The sequence below is a fragment of the Phocoena sinus genome, chromosome 10 (assembly GCF_008692025.1).
Source record: "Phocoena sinus isolate mPhoSin1 chromosome 10, mPhoSin1.pri, whole genome shotgun sequence".
In the NCBI taxonomy this organism is placed as follows: domain Eukaryota; kingdom Metazoa; phylum Chordata; class Mammalia; order Artiodactyla; family Phocoenidae; genus Phocoena; species Phocoena sinus.
In genome coordinates, this window is record NC_045772.1 from 13,825,926 (window position 1) to 13,838,324 (window position 12,399).

The following is a 12,399-nucleotide window of genomic DNA, read 5'->3' on the forward strand; positions in this document are numbered from 1 at the left end:
GTTCCATGGTGTGGTTACTGGTATCCCCATTTTATAGATGATGAAACTGAGGATCCATATGTGAGAAGTCAAGGCTCAGGGTCACAGAGAGGAGGGGCAGGGCCAGGTTTGGACCCAGTCGGTCTAGCTTCAGAGTCTGAGCTCTTGAAAAGTTACCATTTTGAGTATCATTTTCTTATTTTTATTTTCATTCATCATTTTGGGTGACCGTGTAGACATTATTATTACTCCTGTGATTCTCATTATCATCCTCACTCCCCCCCAGGTATGTATTTTTGAGGTGATAAGTATAAATAGTGGTTTTAAAGGCCTGGACATTAGTGTTCTAGTAAGACTTAAGAAAATCGCATGGAGGAAGGAAAAGAAAATGGTAACTATGTGAGGCAGTGGATGTGTTAATTTGCTTGATTGCGATGATGATTTCGCAATGTATACATGTATAAAAATATCACCTGTAATGTTTTCAAAGTATTTAATGTACACCTTAAATATATACAATTTCTATTTGTCAATTTTACCTCGCTAAAGTTCAGGGAGAAAAACAGCAAGAACTGTAGAACCTGTGAACAGGTAAAAGATCTATGCTCTTCAGTCACGCATGTATATGTAAAACCAAAAAGAATTAATTCGTGTAGTTCAGATGCCAAGGATAGGTCATTGTGTTTGACCTTCATCCCAAACCTGTACAGTGGCTGCCGTTACTCCCGCAAATGGATGAGGAAACTGAGGCTCAGAGAGGTTATTAAATAGCTTGATCAAGGTCACAGGTGAATAAGTGATGCTCCTGAGTTTCTAGCCTTGGCTCCGGCCAACCCTGGAATCCATGCTGCTTTTACTACACCACGAGGCCTTTGATTTGCTCTGTTCTACTCCCCTGGAGAGCTTTTCTGACATGAATACTGACTTGTCCTCGATTCTTCCCACATCATCAAGGCCACTTGTCCTCCCCCAAACCAAGAACTCACACTGAAAAACCCTCATTCTGGCTGCTGTGGTTTTCTGCAGTGAGTTCCATTTACATCTCTCAGTGTAACAGATTCACTGAGCGTTCGAGTTGCTGTCACAGGCTCTTTCTTTTTCTAAAACTGCAATTCCATTGTAACCTTAATAATTAAGGATTATTTCAACTCAGCTGTCCTTGTATATTTTAATAAAAAACAGACCTTGGATTGCCTTACAGGGGCTGTGGCACATTCCTGACAAAATAAGAAAGGAAAAGCGGGGAGAAAGCTAGGGTTTAATCATCTTTGCCTCTTTGTATTACCATATTTATTGCATCCCAGCCTGGAACAGGGGAGCAGTTAAGGAAACCAGAGGCAGCAGGAGCGTTGCTCATTATGAGCAAAATCTGCAGCCTGTGGTGGAGATGAAGCACGCACTTGCTCCCTTCTTTGTTAAAAAGGTGTGACCTGGTCTGAATTAGAACAGACCCAGGGTCTGTGTTGCTTGAACCCAACCAAGTGGACCCCATTGTATTTGAAGATGTGTACTCAAGCTTGCCTGTTCAGGTAGAAGCCTTTTCTCATGGGCTTAAAGCAGTGCTCCCAAAATGCATACGTAACTGGTGGACTGGTATAAAAGACGCTTTCGGATGTTATCTAGATGTAAAATTAAATAACATGGAATCGTATATTAAGAAAATTATTCCTTTTGTGATTTTTCTGAATGAGTTCTTACTGTCTTCAGTTTATGAAACTCATTTTGGCGTAAATATGTTCTTAACATCTGTCTAACTCTTGCTAATTTACCTCTGGACAACAGAGAATAGGGTGGAGGCTCATCACCTCTGGCTGATGTGGGGAATTGGAGGCCTCTATCTTTAAAACATTTTTACCTTCCTGAGTTAGGAGCCAATTGCAAAATAAGGCTCAGAAGTGACACCTGGAGAATGAAATACCACCTCTACTGCTGTTAATCCTGAACCGTGGGATGTTCTTTCAATTGTGAGTTCTTTTTTGGCCTCATGAATTGGGTTTACTTACAGTCTGAGCCAACCGGGACAACTGCAGGCCTTCCCCGCCTGGGCAAATGACTTACTGTACAACGCAGTTCCCCAAGAAAGAAGCCCAGAGACAGCTGGACAGACCAGGCCTCAATCCCTCTCCCAAACTCATAGGTCAGACCGTCACTCCACATCTCAGGCCAGTAAGTCAGCATTGGGGTGTAAATCACATACCATGAAATTCACTCCTGAAAAGTGGTTTTTAGTACAGTTAAGAGTTGCACAGCTGTCACCACTAACATTAGACCATTTTCTTCAACTTGTAAAGAAACACCCATGTGTATTAGTAGTCACTCCCCATTTCCCCCTCCCTCCATCCCCTGGCAACCACTAGTCTACTTTCTGTTTCCATAGATGTGTTTATTCTGGACATTTCATATCAACAGGATCATGTACTCTCTGGTCTTTTGTGACTGGCTTCTCCTACGTCGCATAATGTGTTCAAGGTTCATCCATGTTGTAGCACGTGTCCGTACCTCATTCCTTTTTATTGCCTAGTAATATTCCATTGTATGCATGTACTACATTTTGTTTATTCGTCAGTTGGTGGCCGTTTGCGTTGTTTCTACTTTTTGACTATTATGAATAATGCTACTCTGGATGTTCGCGTTCAGGCTTTTGTGTGAATATATGTTTTCATACTTTTTCATATATAGCGAGGAGTGGAATTGCTGGATAACTCAGCAGTGGTAACTTTGCTCAATTTTCTGAGAAACTGCAAAACAGTTTTCCAAAGCAGCTACAGTCATTTTAGAATTCCGCAAGTAACAAACGAGAGTTCCAGTATCTCCGTATCTTTACCAACACTTGTTATCACCTGTCTCTTTATTTTAGCCATTAGTGGGTGGGAAGTGGTGTCCGAGTTTTGATTTGCCTTTCCCTAGTGACCAGTGATGTTGAGCGTCGTTTCCTGTGCTTCTTGGCATTTGTACATCTTCTCCAAGAAATGACCATTCAGATCCTTTGCTCCGTTTTTAACCTGCTAACTTGTCTTTGTCTTGTAAAAGATCTTTACACATTCTTGGTTTTAAGTCCCTTATCAGACATATGCTTTGCAGATATTTTCTCCCATTCTGGGGCTGTCTTTTTTCACTCTCTTGATGGTGTTTTCTGAAGCACAGAAGTTTTTAATTTTGAAGACCAGTTTATCTGTTTTTCTTTTGTTGTTTGAGCTTTAGATGTCATATCTAAGAAACCATCACCTAACCCCAAATTAAAAGATTTACTCTCACATTTTCTTCTAAGTGCCTCTACACCTAATTTCCAGGTAATTGTGTCCACTCTGAGGGAATTTGGTTCTCTTTGGTAATTATTCATTTGTCCGTTCATTCATTCTTTCAATAAACAATCACTGGATGATTATATCTACAAGGAACTGTTAAAAATCTGAGGAAAAGATCATCAACAAAATGTAGCTTCCAGGGCCCAGACTCCATCTAACAGGGAACAGTTGCAAAGATCTAAGTTTTGAGCTCTGATATCAGTGGGAGGCACTAAGAAAGGGCATCTGACTCCATGGAATGGCTTCCTTGGAGCCATGGCGTCTAAACTGAGAACAGAAGGCTGGAAGCAGGAAGTGCGGCAACGTGTAGGCGGTTGTGGAAGCCACGACAGCGTGAACACAGCCTGTGGGAGAACGTGGCCAAGTCCTGGACCTGACTCACGGCCAGGCACTCTCTAGGCACTGGGGTTGTAGAGGGGGTTAACGAGAGAGTAGGTGCTTTGTGAAACGAGAGAATCTCTACCCTAGACAGCTCACATTCTAGTGGAGGGTGGAAATAGATCTGCCGATGAAGATGGAGATTTCTAATACTAGTCAGTGCTAGACAGAAGCCAAACAGGGCAGTGGGGTGGGGAGTGATGGGGAGGGAGAGGGACATTTTGGGTAGAGTAGCCGTGGAGGGCTTCCTTGAAGAGGTGACACTTCGGTTTATTCTTGAAGGAGGGATAAGAGGTGGCCACGTGCAGGTCTGCGGAGGACAGTGTCTGGAGTGCAGGAGGGAGTGGGGAGGCGTGAGCATGGACAGGGGGACGGGGGGAGCTCATTGAAGGTCCGGTTAGCTCCAGGCGCAAGGCTGTATGGTGAGCAGGGGATCATGTGATCATTTTAGAGAGTTCAGGGCTGACAGTGTGGATGAGCCGTTGGAGGGAGCAAGCTCAGAGATCAGGGAGAGAAGGGGTGGATATATTCATAAGATGTTCCTGAAGGTTAGTTGGGATAATAATAGCTAATATTTATGAAGTCCTTACTGCCTGTGAGTTACCCTTCTAAGTCCTTTATATATTTTAACTCAGTTCATCGGACAGTAACTATGAGGTAGGCGCCATCAACATCAACCCCATTTTACAGATTTGGAAACCGAGACTAAGGTTAAAAAGCTTACTCAAGGTCACATCATTTGTGACAGGGCCTAGATGAGAAGCAGCCAGGCGGTTTGGCTTCAAAGCCCCAACCATGAGACTAATGCTGCCTCTGGGGACTTGCGGTTGACTGGGTGTGTGGGACGTGGGCGGGGAAGGAGCCCAGGTGACAGTCCCATTTCTAGCTTGTGAGTGTGGGTGAATGGTGCACCGTTCACTCAGGCAGGGAATTCAGGAGGACAGACATGTGTAAGGGGCCAAGAGAGGACAACACGAGCCCCTATTTAATATGTCAGGCGCTGTTCCAGGGGGTGGGATACACCAGTGAATGACCAGCCAGGTCCCTGTCCCCATGGAGCTGACATTCTTGGTTTGTTAGGAGGGTTGTAATTGGGTCGTCTTGATTCCAAGGGGCCCATGGGATATGAAGTGGGACCATCTGGTTGGCAGCCGGATTCAGAAGTTAAAGCTCAAGGGCGACATTCTGGCTTACACAGGGGCTCTGTGAAAAGTGGTCTGGGACATGCTTTCAGGTGCTTTCCTCGTGGCCGCTGGAGGTGCGGTTGACGGGACCCACATCCTTGTGATGGTTCCCAAGGTGGAGCATTAGCAGAGCCCCTCCAGGTGTTCATCCTCCCCACGAGGAGACGTGAGCTACTGCTGGCTAGACCGCATTGGATTACTGAAGGGGTCAGCAAACTGTCAGGGTCCTGGCGGTCCGCTGAGCTGGGGACTGTGTGTCCTCAGATTAAGCGTTTTCTTAGTTATCTGATGAGGCTCACTGACCCCTTTGACAATGCAAACACCTAGTTTGGCCCTAAAGAGGAGCCCAGTGTCTTTCTGGAGTTACACTCCCTTCTGGAGAGATGCTTTAAATAGACCAGAGGAAGAATGCAGAAGAGGCGGAAAGCCTCATACAAATGCTTGCACGGGGGCTTCCCTGGTGGCGCAGTGGTTGAGAGTCCGCCTGCCGATGCAGGGGACGTGGGTTCGTGCCCCCGTCCGGGAAGATCCCACATGCCGCGGAGCGGCTGGACCCGTGAGCCGTGGCCGCTGAGCCTGCGCGTCCGGAGCCTGTGCTCCGCAACGGGAGAGGCCACAACAGTGAGAGGCCCGCGTACCGCAAAAAAAAAAAAAAAAAAAAAAGAAAAAAAAAATGCTTGCACCGTCCTCCTCTGAGAGCCTGTTCCTCTTACCCACGCTGGTTCATCTGCTCGGTAACTAGATTAACCTCCTGAATTACGACTTCAATCTGCTGCCTGCCGAGCTCCCCAGACCTTGTCTGGCTGTCTTCCTGTTGTTAATATTGTCTCTCTCTTCTTTTTTCCCTCCCCGTTCCGGGCATACACTAGGTGTTCAATAAACGTTGTTGTGTGATCCACTCAAATAAGACTATTGTTCTTTCACTGACATACGGTGGACTTTCCCACCTCCGTTCCTTCCCTTATTCTGTTACCTCCTGCAGAATGCCTTCCTCTATCCTCCATCTTTTTGCATCCAGAGGTCCGGTTTACTTGCCACATCATCCATGGACACTTCCTAGATTCCCCACTAGTGAGAAGTGGTCTCTCCCACCCTTATAGTCCAGTGGCATGTGTGTTCCTCCTTGTGGAACCGTCCTGCACAGTTGTGCAAGTTGTTCACTCTCCAGCTCCAGGAGTACCTTCACTCACCGTGCACGCCAGTGTCTTCAGGTGGCTCCCTGGGAGCTGTGCCATTCCCAGACTCTGCGGCCGTGTGTGCAGTCCAGTGTTACAGCACGACACCGGTGTTCTAACGTTTATGTGGTCATTAGTATTCTTTCTCTGTCTCTGCCGGATTGATTGCTGCCTGAGGAGAGGACTCTGAGCTCGTTCGTTGCCTAAATCCCTATTCTGCCTTACCTGCTGCTTGATAGCTCTTTGCTGGGTGTCTGTTCATTCAACTCATCTTTTGTCTGTGAATGGAAGAATTAATTGAAAATACTTTATTTGAAAAGTGATGCAAAAGCGGTGGAGAAAATAGCAGTTTCATAAGTTAGTGTCGGTAATAGTTGTCCTAGTCCGTTCAGGCAGCTATAACAAAATAGCACAAACTGTGCGGCTCATCAACAAGAGACATGTATTTTTTTTTCTCAGTTCTAGAGGCTGGGAAGTCCAAGGTCATGGCACCAGCATGGCCTGACTCTGGCTGGGGGCCAGCTTCCTGATTACAGACTGAAGATTTCTCTCTGTGTTCTCATGTGGTCAAAAAAACAAGAGGGCCTCTTTTAATAAGGGCACTAACCCTTTATAAGGAAGGAGGACTCTTCCCTAGTGACCTAAATACCTCCCAAAGGCCATACCTCCTGGTATCATCACCTTAGGGGTTATGAATTTGGGGTGGGAGGCAACGAACATGCAGACCACACCAATTGTTAGCATATGTTGAAATATTACACGCCAGGTATTTGCTAAGTGCTTTATATACATCACTTAATTGTCACAATTACCCAGTGTACTGCTGCTTACTTACCATTATTGTTTCTGAATTGAAAGGAAGAAATTGAGGCGTAGAGAGCTGAAGTCACATGCTTTCGGTCACTCGGTTAGTCATTAATGCAGCCAGGGTTCTGACCCAGATGTCCTGGAGCAGAGCGCCGGCCCTGAACCGTTGATGCAAGCGTGCCATCAACTTCTTATGGGAATGTGACCGGTGACAGGGAAGGAGGGGCGCTGGCTTTCTTCCCCTGTTGTACCAGTGTTTCTTGAGCACCCATTACTTGCCATGCTCTCTGCTGGGCCCTGGGGGTGGTGATGAAAAGATGGTTCCTGTTCTCAGAGGCCTCGCGGTGGAGAGAAGGAGCCAGGTGTTTGAACTTGTACCACCCAGTGCTTCGCTGGAAGTGGTAGATTAGCTTTTCATTTGAGGTGCCCAGTTAGCAGGAGAAGGGAGGGATGAAGATGGGCTCACAGAAGGCTTTGAGGAGGAGATGACTGACAAAGGGTACTCAGGGACCTCCAAGTATCAGGGGAGTATCCCAGGGAGAAGGAACAGCCCAGACAAAGATACAGATGTGTGGAAAACGTGATGCGTTGGGGCAAATGTGAGTATCTTGATCTGTTTGGTATTGTTACCCCATGTCTAAAATTAAGCCATCTCTCTACTGTGGATAAAAATGCAAGCTGGCAGTTATACAGATTTATCTTCATTCATTCTTGATACGTAAGACTCCCGCCGCGGCTCGTGGGAGAGGGGAATGACTGTGCCAACACTGAGGGCCAAAGGGACCCTCTGACTTCCAGGTGGCTGTCTATCTGTCTCTGGCTTAGCGTCCAGGTAAGTCACTGGCCAATAAACAAATACACCATCATTCCCTCATGCCACCAGTCATCACCTAGGACTGCTGGCAGCTTCTTATAGGGAAGCTGCCTATAGGGCTTCCAGGGAAGCTGTAAGGCAGGCGTGTCCCTTCCTTCTGAGTATAGATCGTTTAATGGGAGAGTTTGCAGTGTTCACGCAACGGGTACCATGGAGAAATTCAGCAGTGCTGATTGCTCCTTTGGGTCATTTGTTCAGCTCAGCACCCTGAGCACCTGTTACGTGTTTGGCAGGTTGGCCTTGGATAATAACTTTCTTCAGGTCTAGACTCATCTACCCAGTTCCACCTGGCTTTGCCACCCTCACCTTAAACTTGGTATACCCAGTCCCAAACCCATCATCTTCCTCCAGTGTGCCTTTCTTCTTGTAGCCCCTGTCCTGAACGAATCACCACCAGCCCAGGAACCCCAGTGCCTTCCTCTTCCTTTCCATTTCCCCCATATCTAAGATCTCTTCTCCTGAAATTCCTCTAGATTCCACTTCACTGTTGCTCTTCCCCAGACACTAAGTCGGATTCTTGTTTCACATTCACCTAATCTCCTAAGTGAGGTGTACACCTCTGTTTCCCTTAGCTGCCCACTATCCATCACCTATCCCACTCTTCATTTCGTTTATTGAACTCCTACTGCATCCCAGGCACTGAGTTCGATCGTGGGGCTCTCCATTTCAGCACAACTGGCACCATCCTTTACTCCCCTGAGCTCACGGTCGAGGGGGCATGCAGACCAGTAAACAGGCAACCACAGCCTAAGGATGGGCACAGATGCTGAGCTGACTGTGCATTAGGAAGGGCCCCTGACTTAGTCATGGGTCGTCAGGGAAGGATTCTAAAAGCAAATGATGGCAGACCTCAGAAGTGAAGGCTGGGTGAGAGAGAACCAAATGCTGAATGGGGGCTGTGGAGGCAGGGGCGGGGGGAGGAGGAGGAAGAAGGAGAGGACAAGACCGTGAGAGCAGGATGGTGTCTTACCACCATGTCCCCAGCATCCTGCACGTCACCTGGTGAACAGTGGGTGTTTAATAAGTATTTATAGAATGAACAAATGCAAGAGGGTTTCCTGCAGAGTAAATGGTGTGTGCGAAGGCCCAGGTGGAGAGAGAGCACGAGGGTAGGGGGAATTGAAAGAAATCTGTGTATCTAGAACTTAGAACAGGGCTGGGGAGCGATTGCAGGAAGCTGAGAGCTATGGGCCAGTCTGTTACTCCCCACACCGAGCTGATCAAATCAAGACTGTTTAAGCGGGCGTTCATTGCACTGCTCCCTATGCACTTGCATCTCTCCCCTTCTCTGCTCGAACCCCCGAGTCCCTGCTAACCCTTCCCTTCCCACCACACTCTCAGCACCCCCTGGGCTCCAGCCAGAGTCTCGTGTTATTCTCCATGGATCGAGTCCCCTCTTCTTTGCCAAGAATAAAGTCATTTATCCTTCAGGGCACTACTTCCCCCACCTCTTACACATTCTTCTGACCCGGTCCAGATTTTGCTTTACTCTCATGGAACCTTGTGTTCTGTTGTAGCTGTTATCACAGTCCACCTCCTGTTTATATTTGGGTTTATATTTAACTGTCTCTAAATAGTAAGAACTCCTCGAGGTTGGGGTGGGCAAGGTCATTCTCATCTTTAGATTTCCAGAGGTGCTCGTTCGTGGTATTACGATGTATGCCGTTATTCTTACTAGAGCGATGATATTTCTGGTAATAGTTCTTCTGGGTTGAACTTCTGGTTTGTGCCTGGCGGTCCCTCAAGAAGGCGTATCTGCAGTCTGTTGTTATCCCATCTATGTCTGTTGTTGAGATGCATCATATATGGTACTTCTTATCTCATCTAACTGACCCAGTAGCCCGTAGAGGAGGTTTTTCACATTTTGCAGAATGAAGAAGCAGCAGTGCAGAGGTATAAGTGACATGCTCAAAGTCCTCCCCTAATAGATGCCACGTCTGGGCTTCGAACCCATTTCCACTGGAATTGGAAGCTTTGCCCTTGTGTACTGCTGGTTTGTATTTTGGGTGCTGGCTCAGTGTAGCAGCGGGTCAACCGAGGTAGAATGAATAAAGGCTTTACAAGTATTACAAGTGAGGGTGGGCTGATACTCAGTTATGGGAGCCCCAGGTGATGCCATCGTGGCTGCCTGTTTCTCTTTCGGAGAGGAACAGGCAGAAGATAGGACTTAGTGCTGTGCTGGGGGAGAAGTGCCTTACCCGCTCCGCACAGCTGGTCCAAAGACCTCATCCTTTGTCCACGTGCTTCTGCACTGACGCCGGTACATCCAGGTGGTAAAGATAAAGCATTGACCAAATTGTTACACATGCTCTACTTAAGATTTTTAGAAACACAGATGCCCTCGTAACAGGTATGGCGGTTGGCTTGCATTGAATGTCACCAGTGATTTTACCCTCTCTGGTCCTTGGTGGCCACGTCTCTGAAATCCTGAGGTTGGATGAGACATCTTCTCTCCTCAGCTCTGATGTCCTCTCCAGTAGGTAACATGCCTGATTGTCCTTCATCACTGCTGTTAGAAACTGGCCACACGTTACCAGCTGGTAAGAGCGTGTCTCTGCGGCCTTGGTTCCCCCTCCTGACTCTCCTCCGCTCCCTGCCCACAGGCGGAACCCCCTGCATTTCCACGTCATTGCCGACTCCATCGCCGAGCAGATCCTGGCGACGCTCTTCCAGACCTGGATGGTGCCTGCCGTGCGAGTAGACTTCTACAACGCAGATGAGCTCAAGGTACCGGTGGGAAGGGAGATCAAGCAGGATGCTTTCCTTGTTTATGGTTTAGTAGACAGCAGCAAAGGCAGAAATCTCAGCTCGCAAACTGGAGACGTCCAGGGTATAACTGAGGGTGTTTGCCACTTGAATCTGATTTGATTATCTGAAGCATTAAAGCAACCATTTCTTGAGCACAGAATGCGTGTTGGTCTGTGCAGTTCTGGCCACCAAGGCTTTCTGTGGAGGCTGGAGGCTACTGGCCTGGTCCGTACCTAAAGAAGGCCTATGGTGGCCAATATCTAGAGAATTCTGTTACCCGGTGAGGTCAGCGCTGAGTCCAACAGGCCTGTGTTTGAATTCGTATGTTGTCATTTACTGGTCATAAGACACAAACTAAACAGGCTATATACCTTTGGATCTGTTTTTTCATGAGTAGAAATGTACTTATAACACCAACCTCATGGAGTCATTAAGAGGGTCAAATGAGAGAACATGTGTGAATGTGCTTTAAAAGACTATGTTGAATAAATATTAAGGATTATGTTGGGCCAGAGGGTTTCAACCAAGGGAGACTCATTTGGCCACGTCATTCCCTTGCTTAAAATCCTCCTGTGGGGGCTTCCCTGGTGGCGCAGTGGTTGAGAGTCCGCCTGCCGATGCAGGGGACGCGGGTTCGTGCCCCGGTCCGGGAAGATCCCACGTGCCGCGGAGCGGCTGGGCCCGTGAGCCGTGGCCGCTGAACCTGTGCGTCCGGAGCCTGTGCTCTGCAACCGGAAAGGCCACAGCAGTGAGAGGCCCGCGTACCGCAAAAAGAAAAAAAAAAAAGAATAATAAAAAAAAATGCTCCTGTGGTATCACGTGGTCTGCATCAGGCTTGAGGTTCACGGTCTGATTTAAAAGTCCTGCACGTTCTGTCTCTTGACTCTTCTTCCAGTCGCATCTTGCAAATTTGCTTATTTCTCAGCTCTGGGCTGCCCTCCCTCCTGCGTTTGAGCCTTTGCTTCTGCTGTTCCTTCTATCTGACACACCCTTCCAGCTACTGTCACACCTCCCACTCATCCTTTAGGACTCAGCTCCATGGCTACCCCCTCTGAGAACGTCCCACGACTCCTCCAGGAAAGAGGAGGACGTTTTCTGTTCACTTGCCCGTCGACTGCTTTAGTTTAGAACCTTCTTAACGGGACGGGGCTGGGAGCCCATCTTGTTCTTTTCTGTATTTCTGGCGCGTTTGTTGGTACCCTGCAATGCTTGTGGATTTAACCAATTGCTGTTATTAGTGGAACATGTCGCTTTGCAGAAACCGTTGCAGCTCTGTGTCCAGTCACCTTGGGAAGGACTAAACACCTAGACATGAGGCAGATTTTAGCACATTGCTTGGTCTAAACCTCATAAAGCCATTAGCTTTTCATTTCAGAGCCATAGCATTTTAAATAGATCACAGAGATGTTGGCCGGAGTTTCTCATTTTCCCGTATTTCAGGCTCTGAGGTTGATCGAGATGTTCAGAATTTAGCATTTGGGGATTGTCGTGGTAATTTGTGTGCCATTCCAATCTATTCTGAGCTAAAACTGATTAACACTCCTAAAAAGGGAAAAACAAAATTTAGCAAATTGCCGCACTAATTAAGGTGAAAGCAAGCCACTCTGTCTCCCGGGGTCTGAGGGCCAACACCATGGGGAAAAGCAGCGGGAGGGGAGGGGGCCACGTCTGGTACAGCATGCATGTTCTTTCTTAGAGCAGTCCTGTGTCTGTGCCCTGTGCAAGCCTGCACCCCCACTGCTCTTTGAGGAAACACGAAGTAGTTGAAAACCCCAGCTTCATTTCGCATCTTGCCATTAAAGAGCTAATATCTGATTTGGGTTCTGAGCCTTGGCTTGAGCAGCTGAAAATGGGTGGAACCCTGCCAGCTGTGGGAGAAGATACTGGATTAAATCAGATAACTCATGTGAAGGCCCAGCAGTGCCTGAAATGCAGCAGGTTCTTGGCAA

General features: G+C 47.5%; 1 protein-coding gene across 2 annotated transcripts in view; it reads left to right on the forward strand.

Moving 5' to 3' along the window:
• The window catches only part of LARGE1 (LARGE xylosyl- and glucuronyltransferase 1), a 587,572-nt gene that overhangs the window by 292,577 nt on the left and 282,596 nt on the right, over positions 1-12,399 (forward strand). For both annotated transcript variants that reach the window (XM_032644884.1, XM_032644885.1), the window contains exon 5: positions 10,306-10,429. In XM_032644884.1, coding sequence (XP_032500775.1) covers positions 10,306-10,429 — 124 coding nt within the window. The remainder of the gene's footprint in view (positions 1-10,305; positions 10,430-12,399) is intronic.